Source organism: Nilaparvata lugens, chromosome X (genome assembly GCF_014356525.2).
Source record: "Nilaparvata lugens isolate BPH chromosome X, ASM1435652v1, whole genome shotgun sequence".
Classification (NCBI taxonomy): Eukaryota; Metazoa; Arthropoda; class Insecta; order Hemiptera; family Delphacidae; genus Nilaparvata; species Nilaparvata lugens.
The window spans coordinates 21,807,331-21,823,170 of NC_052518.1; the positions used below are offsets into that span (position 1 = coordinate 21,807,331).

General features: G+C 33.8%; 2 protein-coding genes across 2 annotated transcripts; one reads left to right on the forward strand and one right to left on the reverse strand.

Annotated features, from left to right (window-relative positions):
* Positions 1-3,386: 3,386 nt before the first annotated feature.
* Positions 3,387-7,147, forward strand: LOC111056478. The gene is made up of 3 exons (XM_022343846.2): positions 3,387-3,848; positions 4,475-4,647; positions 5,094-7,147. Exons 2-3 carry the CDS (start codon positions 4,547-4,549, stop codon positions 6,646-6,648), a joined length of 1,656 nt encoding a protein of 551 aa, XP_022199538.1. The 5' UTR covers positions 3,387-3,848; positions 4,475-4,546; the 3' UTR covers positions 6,649-7,147.
* Positions 7,148-10,437: 3,290 nt separating this feature from the next.
* Positions 10,438-14,498, reverse strand: LOC111056479. Its single transcript, XM_039442994.1, has 3 exons — positions 13,940-14,498; positions 11,526-11,671; positions 10,438-10,691 (listed from the first exon to the last, which is right to left on the reverse strand). Exons 1-3 carry the CDS (start codon positions 14,050-14,052, stop codon positions 10,633-10,635), a joined length of 318 nt encoding a protein of 105 aa, XP_039298928.1. The 5' UTR covers positions 14,053-14,498; the 3' UTR covers positions 10,438-10,632.
* Between the last annotated feature and the right edge of the window lie 1,342 nt (positions 14,499-15,840).

Sequence of the window (15,840 nt, forward strand, 5' to 3'; positions counted from 1 at the left end):
AAGCGCGCTCTTGCACAAATTATATTAATATTTATAATGGTCTCTTCTAACATGCAAAGGCTAGAGTCCCCCAGCTGAGTTAAGATTATATGCTAAATGGCAGGGGTATCATTATAGCGCAATTGATAATCCAATTCAGTGTTGCTATAAATTTGTCATTTCATTCCTTGAACTGTTATTTCATATTATGCTAAAAAATTGTATAAAATTTGAACATTTTCTGCTCATTAGGTTTTGAAAATGCTGATAAAACACAGATAAACACTGGAAACGCCAATATCTAGCACACCTTCTAGGCCCTGCAATAGCCTACATAACTAATACACCTCAAGTTACCTGAAATTTTGTACCAAACGTAAGAATTCTCTCTTGAATTTTTAAAAAGCTAAGAAAACGCTGGTAAGAGCAAAAAAAATCGCCTATTCTGGGCGATATAAAAGTCAATAAGGTTTAGCTATTTTGAATTTCTAGCCCCCATAACTGAACTTGTATTCAACATTTTTCTGTAATTCTTGAAAAAGCGCATACTGTATTGGCCATCTTTGAATTTTTTTTCAATTACGGTCTCAGTCACTACACCTCTGTGTTTACGGAGGTAGTGTCTTAGTGCGCCTCTAGAAGGTTGAACATTAACTATATTTGATTTTGATAACTTTAAAGTGAAAAAACACTCATATTCTTTTGGTGTGGCAACTACCGTTTCGAGTTTCTGTTCGGCTTGAGAATGTACAACACACCAGCACTAAACGGTTGTCGTTACACCAATAAAATGTGTTTTTTCAGTTTAAAGTTATGAAAATACAATATAATTTGTAATAATATTGGTAAAAAATATGGATAATCAACAATGAATCAACTGAAACACGACTTTCTTACTTATCTGGGTGAGTAAATAGATTAATGGGTAAAAGAATGAGTGTCATTTTACTTCTACCTAATATATATTAATATAAAATAAAATGTCAAAAAACTGATATGTTTATACTTCATTCAGTTTTGAAGCTCTGCTACTCGAATTACAGCACAATCTTTAATAACTTCTGCTTTATTAATTAGCCACGGTTGTGGGATCAGAGGAAACACATACCGTAATTCAAAACACTACTAGCAGTTTTAATGATTCTAAACTTTGAAGAAAGTATAGGTATATACAGTAGTTCAATTGAAATATTATTCATGATTGTAAATGTCATAATGTCAATAAAAAAATTACGGTGTTAAACTATACAGTTAATTTTGTAGACCTACCAGGGTACACTATTTTATAAATTGTAACTCATTCTCTATTAAATGTATGCCAGCTATGAATCATATTAAGTCTAAAAAAATCTGGTGTGGTACACTCACACACCACTTTCCTTGCTCATATTCGAAACTACGATCAGACTTTTGTATATGTGTATATATAATTGTTTTCAGAGTACTTTTTCCTTTGTGTAAATTGTGAAATTCAATGATTTTTTTAGTCGTCATTTTTTTAAAGTCGTCAAAACAGCTGTTCTACAGATGAAATATCTCGACTATGTGTTCTTTTTATGAACTGCTCTACCTACCTACCTACCTCATGCACGAGAAGGAGGTTACAAAGTCCATTTCTCAAGGATGGGGTGGACCCCCCATTAGTTTCCCAGAAAGGAGACTCATGCCAGTTAATAGAGCTGATAAATAACTATACAGAGTATGAATTTGAAAAAAATCGGTCAAGTTATTTTGAAAAAATCGTGAAAAACATGGTTTTTTAGTAATTATCCGCCATTTTTCTCAAGAATATTACGGAGCTCCTGCAATTTTCCAAGGAAAAAACTCATGTCATTTGATAGGACTTATGAATAGCTACCCATGGCTTGAATTTGAAGAAAATCGTTGGAGCCGTTTTCGAGAAAACCGTGAAAAACCTGGTTTTTGGTCATTATCCGCCATTTTTCTCAAGAATATTACGGAGCTCATGGAATTTTCCCAGAAATGAGACTCATGCCAGTTGATAGTGCTTATGAATATCTATCCATGGTATGAATTTGAAGTAAATCGTTAGAGCAGTTTTCAAGAAAACGGTGAAAAACATGGATTTTTAGTCATTATCCGCCATTTTTCTCAAGAATATTACGGAGCTCCTGAAATTTTTCCAGAAATGAAACTTATGCCAGTTGATAGGGCTTAAAAATAGCTATCCATGGTATAAATTTGAAGAAAATCGTTGGAGCCGTTTTCGAGAAAACCGTGAAAAACCTGGTTTTTGGTCATTATCCGCCATTTTTCTCAAGAATATTACGGAGCTCCTGAAATTTTCCCAGAAATGAGACTTATGCTAGTTGATAGGGCTTATAAATAGCTATCCATGATATAAATTTGAAGAAAATCGTTAGAGCCATTTTCGAGAAAAACGTGAAAAACATGGTTTTTTAGTAATTATCCGCCATTTTTTCCGCCATCTTGAATTGAATTTTATTGAATTTCTTATTGTCGGGTCCTCATGGTATAGGGACCTTAAGTTTAAAATTTCAAGTCGATCGGTTAATTAGGAATGGAGTTATCGTGTTCACAGACATACACACACACACACACACATACACACATACACACACACAGACCAATACCCAAAAATCATGTTTTTTGGACTCAAGGGACCTTGAAACGTATAGAAAACTTGAAATTGGGGTACCTTAATTTTTTTTGGAAAGCAATACTTCCTTACCTATGGTAGTAGGGCAAGGAAAGTAAAAGCTTTAATTATATATATATATATATATATATATATAATATATATATATATATATATATATATATATATATATATATATATATATATATATATATATGTAATATTTATCCTACACGATTCAAAATCAACACTTTTTTACTTGAAAGTTTTGAAAAAATAATAAATTTAGTCTTAAACTCCAGAATAGAGTTGAGCGCACCCGTAAATACATCATACTTAAATTCGTTTAAAAAGAAACTAATTTAGATTATCAACAATGTTTTTATAATTTATTGTTGATCAATAACATGATAATTCTTATTTATAAACCATGACTCGGCTAAACTTAATACTTTTGTAAAAGAAGTAAGTTTGAATTTGAATAAGCTATCTTGAAACATGTAACCTAAAAATTGGTTAACCAATAACTAAAAATATTAATATAATTCAATGATTTCTACCCTTGAAATTTATGATGTAGGTTAAAATTTGAATTGGAAAAATAAAATAACAAGTCATTATTTCAAAAAAGTGATATCAGTTGAATTATTAACGTTTATTCACGAAAAATTCCATTCAACATAGGGTTTTCAATGTAAACACGGGTTGAAGTGTACGCTTTTGAACAGCTGATCACCTGATGGTTCTAGCCTTGTAGTTTCGTAAGCAACGTTACATCATTAATGAGTATGTCTTGAGTATATCTCTGCAGGGAACTGACTTGGGATGCCATCTGCTGGAAAATAAGGGAGTTAGCGAGAATAACATTTATTGACAAAATATTTCAAAATATTTGACAATATCAACCAGGTTGTTTTGGGATGACATGGTTCTATCTGCTCTACAGTCATCTGTGTGTAGCAGCAGATGCTAGCTTGTTCATTACTTTGTCTACATTAATTGCACAGTAAGCAATGTTGAAGTTTTCAAGGTTATATTTGAGTTAATAAATGAGTATTCTACATAGCAAGTTAATTTTCGTAAACCTTATTCTTCAGTTATCTGTATCATTCAGTCAAACCAGAATGGAAGTTGATGAGTCAAGTTTATCATCTGACCTGTTTAGTAATAATGATTCTTCAGATGATTACATTCCACCTACCTCCTCTGAAGAGGATGGAGAACGTTGCAACATTTTTAATTTCAAGAGGTAAGTACTTTTAAATTTTGAAAAACTTAACTTACTTTAGGCTACTGTTTAATAATTGATGTAGGCTACCCCAAACTTTCTCATGTTAATATGGCAAAATTGTATTAGTCTAAAACTACTGAATTTGCAATGTTTTATTTTACATTATCAGCTAACCTAAAGTGGATAGGTAAGGCTCAGCAGCCAAAAATATGACAAATGTATAATATACTCCTGTCTTCAACGGTTTTGTATTCATTCATTTATACATCGATTGATACTGTAGCCTATTAACAACCATGTAATTAAAAAAAGGTTGAGTAGACCAACTACAAGCAAACAAAAATTTAGGCTTAGGCTACTATACTACCAATTTATCTTTCTAGATGATTAGTTATCATGGAACAGTTGTTCAAAGCAGGACACTATTAGGCCACCTAAATTGTGATTTAGTACAGTTATTATTTTGTTCAGGCCATTTTCATGCAATTAGTGTACAATCTATTATTCTCTAGATACTTCATTATTATATGGAACACTACCCTATGAGGCACATTTTGTAGCGGTTAGCTTTGGTCAATTGGTCACTCTACTAAGCTTTATGTGTGATAAGTGTGACTTATTCAAGTTGTTACATTTATTTTCAGGAAGAAGAGAACATCTTGTAATAGAGCACAGAATATAGCTGCACATGACAGTTTCCCATATTCCTGATCCTGATGATGACCCAGACGATCCCAAACCACAAAGTCCTAATGAAGTTGGAAGATATTCTTGAAGATCAGATAGTCACTCAAAATGACAAGGAACAAAATGATTTGTAAGTGTTTCATTTATATGAGCATGAATAATATCTTATCAAATTTTGTAACATTGTAATGGGTTTAAAATCTCTAAATCTCCCATGAACTCTGTAACTCTAAACTTTCAAATCTTTTTCTATTCTAAATTTAATAGTATTCCCTATAGTGTTGAAATTGAAATATCTATATAATAATTTCTTTATATTATCTCAAAATATATAAGTAATCGAATTTCTGTAATGGGTTTGTATTTTCTAAAAACTCTATCACCAAACTCTCTATCATTAATCCTCATATAGAGCAAAATTTTACAATTGTATCACTTTTAATTTTACAAAGATCACTATGTATCCATTGAAAACTTTACTAAAAACGTCCTAAATGGTTACCATTGGGATTTGACCAACTAACTTCCCACAGAATAATACTAAAAATATTTTATTTATATTCCATATTTTTTCAGATTAGATGAGACCACAACCACTCCAAAAAAAAATGTGAGAAAGAAAATTCTGAACCCTTCTAAATGGAAAATCAATGTGAGAAGAGAGGCGCATCAGAGCGGCAAAGAGTACACCAACAAGAAAGGGGAGAAAGTAAAAGCAAAAAAAGTGAAAAATCTCAAAAATTGTGCAGTGTCCTGTAAGTACAAGTGCAGTTCTAAAATATGTGATCAAGAAAGATCAGACATTCATTTAGCATTCTATACTCTAAAAACTTCCACAGAGAAGAGGCATTTCATATTGAACACAACTGATAGATCCCTAACCGCTAGGCCGAAAAGGATACATGTACCTGTACAAGACCCAAAAAGTATTGCTAGTGATGAAAGTGATGGTTCCTCAGTTACTGATAAACCAGAAAAATCTTCCAGAAGAAAATACTCTTTCATGTTTTTCTTTAATGTAAAGAGTGAAAAAATTCAAGTGTGTAAGAAGTTTTACTTAGGAACCCTGGACATTTCGCAGAAGCCTATCTATACAGCTCATGCAACAAAGAACATGAACACTAACACTCCTACAGAAGATAAGAGAGGAAAAAGTATGGTGAACCGTAGAAAACCTGAAGGCAATGTTGATTTTTGTCACAATCATATTGAATCTTTTCCATGCATAGAATTGCATTATTGCCGCAGTCACACAAACCGCAAATATTTAGGCTCTCATCTGAGCATCTCAAAAATGTACAGCCTTTATGTGGAAGATTGCAAAGAAAAAGATATTCCACCAGTGAAAAAATCTATGTATTATAGAGTGTTTGAAATGGAATTCAACTTGGGGTTCCATATTCCAAAGTCAGATCGTTGTGACGTTTGTGAAGCATACAAAGTTGCCAAGAAAGTGGGAACATTGACAGAAGAAAAAGAGAATGATTTTCAACATCATCAACTTCTGAAGACACATATGAGAGAATCTCGCAAACAAGAAAAAGACCAAAAAGAGCCATGTTCTCCTGTATTACTTTTTGATCTGCAGAATGTCATCATGACCCCTCACGCAGACATCAGTAGCCTGTTTTATTTGAGAAAACTAAACATCTATAACCTCACAGCTCATTTTTCTGTAACCAAGAAGGTGTATTGTGCACTTTGGCCAGAATCACTTTCAGGTCGAGCAGGAAATGACCTAGCAAGCGCCTTGAAAAAGATTCTAGACATTGTCATCGAGGAAAATGAGCTAACCAAAATAACTCTCTGGAGTGACTCCTGTGTACCACAAAATCATAATTCCATTATGTCTAATGCCATTCTTGACTTCATTAGAACAAATCCACAGATTAAAAATGTTACTGTGAAATATTCACTGCCAGGGCACTCCTGTGTTCAGGAGGTAGATAATGTTCACAGCCAGATAGAAAAAGCCATGAGAACAACGGATTTTTATTCCCCCATTGGATTTATCTGCCTTCTAAAATCAGTCTCACCCAAAAATCCCTACAAGATTATCCAGATGAAGGAATCTGATTTCAAGGACTTTGCATCAACCGCCAAACTGCTCAACTACAAGACCATTCCTTAAACAAAAACATCAGTTTTGGAATTTACTCCGCAGCTCAGTGTTGTTCAATTCATATCATCTCATGACCCATATGAGCCAATGAATGCTGCTAACATTCGCTATCAAGAAACACCTTTACTGCGTAAAAGAAATCAGAACTATCTACTAATTCCATGACTTCAGTATTTGAAATAAGACCTAGGATTCAAAGGAAAATACCAGAAGTATGTGACCTCAAGAAAAGGGATATCAAACGAGCCTTCCCCTTCATGCCCCTACAAGATTGGGAATACTATCAAGTTGTTTTGAAAATGGAGTGAAGAATTGTTTTATGTAGGCTACAAGTATCAGTTATTAGCTATTTTACAATCACAAAAAATACAGTTAGTTTCATTTTCATTTTTAATACTTGAGTAAACATTATTTTCTATGTGTAATGATCTGTAATGTGCAAAATAAAGTTAATATTGTTTCACTTACATCTTGCAGTTACACCATTTTTACCTTAGAGCTATTATACACCTTGTGTTTGGTTAGTTGGATATGGTTGTATCTGCAGTTAGAACTAAGTTTTTCTGAAAATGCTCATTCACAGTATAACAAAGTTCTAACTGCAAAATGCTATAATTTATATAAAATCAGCAAAGGATTTATTTTACATTTCAAACAATGGAAAATAATATCATCAATATAAACAAGTTGTACAAAAAAAAATTGGGGCTGGAACTGTTATACTTTACATACTACAACTGTTACAAACTTTAACTTCATTTTTCTCAGAACAAGTGTTTGTGCAGTTAGAACCTTGTTATTCTAATGGTGCGAGCTGGCAGCGAACAGTTACAATCATTATATTCGTTCATCTGCAACTACTAAAAAAAGAATGTTATTCCATTTGGAAAATCAACAGAAACTGCAATAGTATCCCTTGTTGAAAGACTAATAAATAAAATAGATTCAGGTGATAAGGCTGCTGCAATATTCCTCGACTTATCCAAAGCTTTTGATTGTGTGAATTAATAATTTTTAGAAAATCTAAAAACTGTAGGTAGGATAGAACTATAAATGGGATAGAACTCAAATGGTTTTAATCATATCTTATAGGTGTAAACCAGTGTGATGAACTTAACAAGTTTAATGTATGTTCTGTGTACAGTAAATTGTTCCAGTTCCAATCGTAAATTGTTCCAGTTCCAATCATAAATTGTTCCCATCACGTGACTAGTGCAAAATGTTCCCATGTACTGCCATTTCAAAATCGTTGGTTCAAGCTTTTGGTGCACACATTTATAAAGTTGATTTACACTAAAATGTGTCGTTTACTAGCTGCATGAATGAAGAAAGGCTGTTTTACAAACCTACCGTCTAGAAAAGTGTAAATTCCTTTTATTCCATTACTATCAAATTTTCTATCGAGAAAAATTCATTTAATGAATGGTTATCAAACATCATTGTTGGTTATGTATTCTATGCTATGCTATGGTAAACAAACTATCAGTGCATGACCAGAGAAGCAAGCAGACTACAATAATTGACCAATGAGAGCTCAGATAGTTGGAACCTGTTGGAACTGTACCAGGTCGGACAATTTACCACACTTCAACTGTGGGGCAGAAAGTTGGAACAGAATCTGTCAAAATTCCTCCCATGGAACGTGGAACTTTTTAATTGATAAATTGTGAAATGGACAATTTACCACATTCCATGTACACAGAATGGGCCCACTGGGCCAATTTACCAAGTAAAAAGTTCTGTGTTCCATGGGAGGAATTTTGACAGATTCTGTTCCAGTTCCAACTCTCTGTCCCACAGTCGAAGTGTGGTAAATTGACCGACTGGTACAGTTCCAACTATCTGAGCTCTCATTGGTCAATTATTGTAGTCTGCTTGCTTCTCTGCGCATGCGCTGATAGTTTGTTTACTATAGCAAAGCATTGAATTCGATGTCCATATCAACCTATGGTTACATTTAAGATTTCAAACTTACCCCTTGTGGGTCATCCCCATTATGACATAAGAATACAATAATTGCTTTAAAAAGTGGATTTATATGCAGATCATTGGTATACCAATTTATACTTTTCTATATATCTATAATGGTTGGAAAGATATTTTACCGTTCCTGCACTTTATGGACACACAGTATAAGAAGTGTTCTTGTACAGTTTGTGAGTGAATTTTATCTATGGTACTCATAGAAACATGTATGTGGAAAAAATATACCAGGGCAAAATGGATAACAAAAAATTCTAGAATTTTGCCTTACATAAAAAACTAATTTTATTAATCACACTATAATTGATACTAGCATAGTCTCACAAACAAGAGACCGAGCAAAATGATTAACAAACAAAATCTTGAATTTTGCTTTCATTTGGAAACTCATCTCATTAATATTAATTTCGCTATAATAATTAATCTTAGCATTAACAAACATTATATTGAACAAAAAGTATTCTAGAATTACTAATTTAATAAAGTACTTAATAATAATCAATCTAACATAAAAAATATACTCAGAATGAGTTACAAATTTGAAATTATGGATATGTACATGAATGGTATTTGAAATATACAAAGGGTTGAATTATGAAATTAAACAATAATAAAAGGATAGGATTTCTAGTAAATTTGTGTATTAAATATATTGTAAGAAATGGAAATAATGATAAACAGGAGTTTATTCACACAGGTATTCATTTCCACAACAATATATTGTAAGAAATAGATATAATGAAAAACAGGAGTTAATTTACACAGGAATTCTTTTCCACAATGGCATACCCCACAATTGATATGTATTATGTGAATCAATGGATGCGTCCACATAGGTATAAAAGTGTACATTGAATTACATGATGCATAACAGCTGTGCACTGTTGTGGACATCCACCTACTATTATTATGCACATTCATTCATTCCACATAACTAGATGTGTTAAAGAAATTTGCTATGTTACCCTGGAGACTATCATTCTGAAGATACATTTTCTTCAGATATATTTTCTTCACATCTGTAGAACACCTAGACTTCTTTTATTAATGGGTATTGAAAGTTAGGCCCCACATACTTGTCACACCTTGCTAATACAACACATCTAGTTATGTGGAATGAATTCCAAGATAGAATAACCTTTAATATGACCAATGGCACGTTCCACATGGATACGAGAGCTTGTTCTCTTGTGAACTGGGGAGTTTCTAGAAAGGGGGGAATGTTGACACTCACATCTTCTGGGACAATGCCATTTATTAAAAATCCTTTGTCGGCCAATATGAGGTCCCCAGATTGTAATTGTGACAACAACCCACAGTCTTGGGTTATTTTTTTGTCAGATGTGGAGCCACCAAATAGGTCGCTCAAGAAGGTTACTACACCATTGGGAGCTACCCCAACAATCCCCTCAAGAGTGTAACAATGTTTGTAGCTACTATACATTGATTGTTTTTTAATCATTGACACTGGTACTGCAGCATACACTTCCATGCAGTCAATGATTATCCTACAGGATGTAAAATCTGTAAAACAATTTGGAAAGCATGACTTATTCTTTAATAAGGAAGGTACTTTATTTTTCATCAACCCCTCAAAAATGGTTTCATGCAGTATGTGGAGCCATGTATTTATAATATTTGCTACCATTGTTTCACCTAACTGAAATCGAAAAGCCAACTCCTTATGAGTTGGGTTTCTTTTCAGCTTCATCAGTGTCATCAGAAGCTGGTCACAATGCGAGATAATTGTGACTTTCCACCTTAGAAAATACGTAATCTCACCAGCTGTGCACAACTGCAGAATGTAATTGAAAACTGACTTGTTTGGTAAACCTGTGTGGGTTAATACCAGTTTATCACTGTCTCAAATCATAGTGTAAGTAAATCGTTGTTGGACAGTTTTTGTTCTTTTGAGCTCTTCCAATTCTTTTTTTAATACCTCCACTTCCACTGCAACAACACTGTTGCTTGTAGATGGTAGTGGTAGGTCTACACTGACATCTTCTTCAGTTACCACGATTGGATGTGGCTCCTGCACAACTTCTGCCACTGCAGTTTCTGTGTGTAACCTTAACAAACAAAATATAATTCTATAATTATAACATGCTAAACAAATTAACTAAAATGCTCATCAGTGGTCTATGAGTTAGATTATTACTGTGAATTATCATGAAACACCTAAGAAATTATCGAGTTCAATGCTGGTGTTCAGTTGACCCATTCCTTCAAGTTATATTTTTCCATTATGGTTACAAAATGAGAATACAGGAAAAAAATGGTCAATAATGCTGTTCTCTAGAATTTTTGCTTGAATCTTAAAAAAATATAAATATATACTCCCACAATTCATTTCAAATTTTTTTGAGGCAACCACATGGTCGCTTGTGAGGGCATTTATGACCATTTTCAATCATAATGTCACCATGCCATTGCCATGTCATTGTCAGCATTGCAGATGACTACACTTCTTGTGTCCTTGCAAGTTTTGAATATATTTAGGTTATTTTACAACAGTTTGTAGTTGGGCAGTCAAATATTACTAAAATAATACAGTGTTACCACAGTAATTATAGTGTGGTCCACCTTATAATGGCAGTGAATAAAGATAGAGGAATAGTGATGCCGATTCTCTGCATTAATTAATTATATTTTTACACTGTCAAAAACATAATTGTCATTGTTGTGAACCTAGAAAAGGATAGTACCACCGGCTACCACTCCGGTCTAGGGTTCGAATCCCATGATAGTTTTCACCATCATCCAGCTCATTCTCATCACCCATGCACAAGTCTCACACTCATGTAAGGATCACTATCATTATTAAAAATACAAAAATGTATTATTTTTGTCACCAGTCAAATAGGTTCTAGACCCTGGTGTTATAATATTTGAAGGTTACTTACCTGTTTTTTCTCTTTTTTCCACCTCGGGAAAATTCAACATCTTTAGTTGATTCCGTTGGAAAATAGTTGGACCATTTTTTTTATCAGCATCCACAAAATGGCAACTGCATATTAACGAATGCTCACTTGGTTCTCTACCTGCTCTTCTGAAACAAATAAACAGTAATAGTTGTTATTTAAAAACATTCATAGCTTCTTTAACCCTAGCTTACTACCGCTATGTAAATTTTACGTGCAGCGGCCATTTCTACAATCGCCACCACAGACACTTCCCACGCCACAAGTGCTTCCTCCAGTTAGTTGGCCTGATATTGGCATAGTGGAAGGTTCGGTTCGTGTGCGTTTTGTGTCGATTTTATCGTATTATTCAAACCTCTCACGTAAAGTTTATGTATGGTAGTAACTGAGGGTATCTGACAAAGGCACTCCTACATATGAGCAGTCATTGCAGACAACTTTTTGAGTGACATTCCAGCGTCCTTGCTGTCTTAGTTAGTTCAATTCATTTCAGTTAGTCCTGTTCCTTTTTATTAGTAGGTTCAGTTCATTTTAGTTAGTTCATTTAGTTGCTGTTAGTTAGTTCATTTTATCTATTCAGTTGATTAGTTAGTTCATTTCAATTACTTATTCTACTTCACAATGAGTGAAAAAACATTTCTGAATGAAGAAGAAATTATTGAGACATTAGATGAAATAAGTGATGATGATGAAGTTGAGATTGAAGAAAGTGATGGGTATGACAGTGATGCTGACCTGGAATATTTTCCACAAGAAATTTAAAATGTTTTATGATGAAATATTGAATGATATTGGAGATTTGAATATCGAAGATAGTGCTATTCAAAACAAGGAGAAAAGAATGGGAATAGACATTACACCAGAGCCTTCTACAACGAAATCATTGACTAATAAGAAAAGGAAGGAAATGGACATCACTGAGCCATCTACTTCGAAATTATCAAATAGTAAGAAAAGGAAGAAATCTTCTCATCCTGCAACATCAAAAACATCCAGTGATAGGGGGGTGTTGAGTAGAAATAGGGGTCCACTACAAATGAATAATAATGTTGATGAAACTGCTAATTTGGAAGTCCAGCACTCTCTTATTGTACAACCGACGGTTGAAACTTTAGATGGTAAAGACAATTTTGTGTGGAAAACTAAGTGTGAAAATCAATATTATATGTGAAAATTATATTATTGATCAATATTATTGTGTCTCATTTCATCCACTGAATATTGCCTCTTATAATATTGACAAAAGGTTTTTTGGCTTCACAGTCAAGATCAGAACTATAAAAATTTATAAATCTAAACCCAATTCTACCCTGGAACCATGTTTTGAGCATAAATATATTTGATAAATATATCAAGGAGATTATTTTTAGCAGGAATTTCCTTTATAGAAGTTTACTAGCCCAAAGAAAAAAAAACAAGACATGTACGTAACATTTACGTATAGGTAGTAAAACAGGCATATCAAAACACGGTAGTAATCTAGGGTTAAATATAGGCCTAATATTACTGTATCATGAAAAACATAGCAGTGTAGGCTATAAGTTACAAGTTTTATGCTATACAAGAAAATCTGATGAAACTTAAAATTTATAACAGGTCAACAAAAAATGATGTGAAATAGCAAGTTTTAATTGCAGAGCGTAGCCTATAGCATTCTTGCATGTTAATGTTTACATTTGCCAGTTGTTCTGAATATTGACTTCAAGTGATACTTATGTAAGCGCTACAAAAGCGCTGCATTTGTGAACCCAGCATTACTGAATACAATTTCATCAAATAACCTACTCTTCCCATCATATTCATCAAGTTCTAAATTCAATTACTTTTTTCAGTATTTGACAGTAGGCTATTGTTGAGTAGGTTAGGGTAATCTTTTACAGATCAAAATGTTAGGCAACAGATTAGGCTAATTTAATGTAGAAAAAGTCAAGAGTGATAATTAATAAATGTGAATTTTAACTCCACATTCAATATACTTGAATAAAACCTTTCTCATCAAATTTATCAAGTAATTAAAGTGCGAGATAAATTACTTTTAACATGAAGAGGAGAAACCCATTTCTCCCTCCACAGTTTGTAGCGTGGACACAGACGGACATCCTGCGCACAATTGGATGTGCTGTGTTATTTTGCATCATGTTCTTGTGATGAAAACATCTCTGTAACATACACAAACCAATATACCTACTGACCAGTTCACTACTTGGAACATTGCCAGCAATAGATGGAGGTGAGTGTTGCCGCGCTACAAAGCTCTCACTAAGACACAAAAGAAGGAGAAGGAGAAGGACCTCTCCGTCTTTGAGAAAGAGCCGTGTTAAAAGTAATTTATCTTGCACTTTAGTTGAGGCTACCATGAAAAGAATAACAATGACATAACCTATGAATGAACTTACCTTATTGCTTTTATCCAGCTCTTCTTCTTGTTGATGTCTTTTGGAAATATAAGGAATTTGCAAGATTGCTTCTCGCTGTAGTGTTTGCAATCAGGAACAAAGCACATTACCATCGTAAATTATGTTTAAATTACGTGTGAAAAATGGCCCTATATGATTTGAACAGAATTCTCAAGTTGTTTGGAAACGAGTCACTGCAGACGATGTATTGTGATGTCACACTATTCTTCCCTATTTGAATGTACCGTTCCACAGAGAAGAAGAATCTTCTACTTTGACCATTCTTTGTGATGACGGTTACCGAGCACTGTGTGACTGTATCTGGAGCTGGCAGCGAACAGTTACAATCATTATATTCGTTCATCTGCAACTACTAAAAAAAGAATTTTATTCCATTTGGAAAATCAACACAAACTGCAATAGTATCCCTTGTTGAAAGACTAATAGATAAAATAGATTCAGGTGATAAGGCTGCTGCAATATTCCTCGACTTATCCAAAGCTTTTGATTGTGTGAATTAATGATTTTTAGAAAATCTAAAAACTGTAGGTAGGATAGATCTATAAGTGGGATAGAACTCAAATGGTTTTAATCATATCTTATAGGTGTAAACCAGTGTGATGAACTTAACAAGTTTAATGTATGTTTTGTGTACAGTAAATTGTTCCAGTTCCAATCGTAAATTGTTCCATCACGTGACTAGTGCAAAATGTTTCCATGTACCGCCATTTCAAAATCGTTGGTTCAAGCTTTTGGTGCGCACATATAAAGTTGATTTACACTAAAATGTGTCGTTTACCAGCTGCGTGAATTAAGAAAGGCTGTTTTACAAACCTACCGTCTAGAAAAGTGTAAATTCCTTTTATTCCATTACTATGAAATTTTCTATTGAGAAAAATTCATTTAATGAATGGTTATCAAACATCATTGTTGGTTATGTATTCTATGCTATGCTATAGTAAACAAACTATCAGTGCATGAGCAGAGAAGCAAGCAGACTACAATAATTGACCAATGAGAGCTCAGATAGTTGGAGCCTGTTGGAACTGTACCAGGTCGGACAATTTACCACACTTCAACTGTGGGGCAGAAAGTTGGAACTGGAACAGGATTCTGGAACAGAATCTGTCAAAATTCCTCCCATGGAACGTGGAACTTTTTAATTGATAAATTGTGAAATGGACAATTTACCACATTCCATGTACACAGAATGGGCCCACTGGGCCAATTTACCAAGTAAAAAGTTCTGTGTTCCATGGGAGGAATTTTGACTGATTCTGTTCCAGAAACCTGTTCTAGTTCCAACTTTCTGCCCCACAGTCGAAGTGTGGTAAATTGTCCGACTGCAGGGCCGCCCAAAGGGTGGGGCGACCGGGGCGGTTGCCCCGGGCGCTGCGGCTAGGGGGTCGTATGATGATTAGTGCCCCGACATTTTCGGTTCAAGTACCTTTATTTCACCTTCACGTTAAAGGTCTTGAACCATTTTCTTATCAATCCATTTCTATGTATAACTCATTACTTATTGAACTCTTTCCCACTGTCGGTCTTTGTTTAGAGTGGGTTTCGAACTCCCTCACTCTATACGGTATTTTGCCCGGCGCCAATCAATTACTATGAATTGATAAAATAATTACTTTACTATAATTCCACTCACTGTGTGGATACTTATATTTCACTCACTGAACTAATAATAGTATTGAAGAAAAAGATAAAGATAGATAGATCAGGGTCGTGTGTAAGGGAATGTATAAAGTGAAAGGCAAAACAAAGGTTAATTATGAATTTATTAGTAAACTTTAAATTTAAGAGAATTTATAAAATTGATTTAAGTATAGTAATGATTCAAAATATACAAGATTATGGAGTTTTCGAAAGTACTACAGTTCAAGTTTAACTTTATA

What these genes read in the sequence shown, in the direction of transcription:
- LOC111056478 (XM_022343846.2), top strand. Translation starts at nt 4,547, where the DNA reads ATGATGACCCAGACGATCCCAAACCACAAAGTCCTAATGAAGTTGGAA. An exon ending in GACAAGGAACAAAATGATTT is followed by an intron (nt 4,648 to 5,093) that starts GTAAGTGTTTCA and finishes ATATTTTTTCAG; the next exon opens with ATTAGATGAGACCACAACCA.
- LOC111056479 (XM_039442994.1), bottom strand. Translation starts at nt 14,052, where the DNA reads ATGGTAATGTGCTTTGTTCCTGATTGCAAACACTACAGCGAGAAGCAA. An exon ending in AGCTGGATAAAAGCAATAAG is followed by an intron (nt 11,672 to 13,939) that starts GTAAGTTCATTC and finishes TATTTGTTTCAG; the next exon opens with AAGAGCAGGTAGAGAACCAA. An exon ending in GGAAAAAAGAGAAAAAACAG is followed by an intron (nt 10,692 to 11,525) that starts GTAAGTAACCTT and finishes TTGTTTGTTAAG; the next exon opens with GTTACACACAGAAACTGCAG.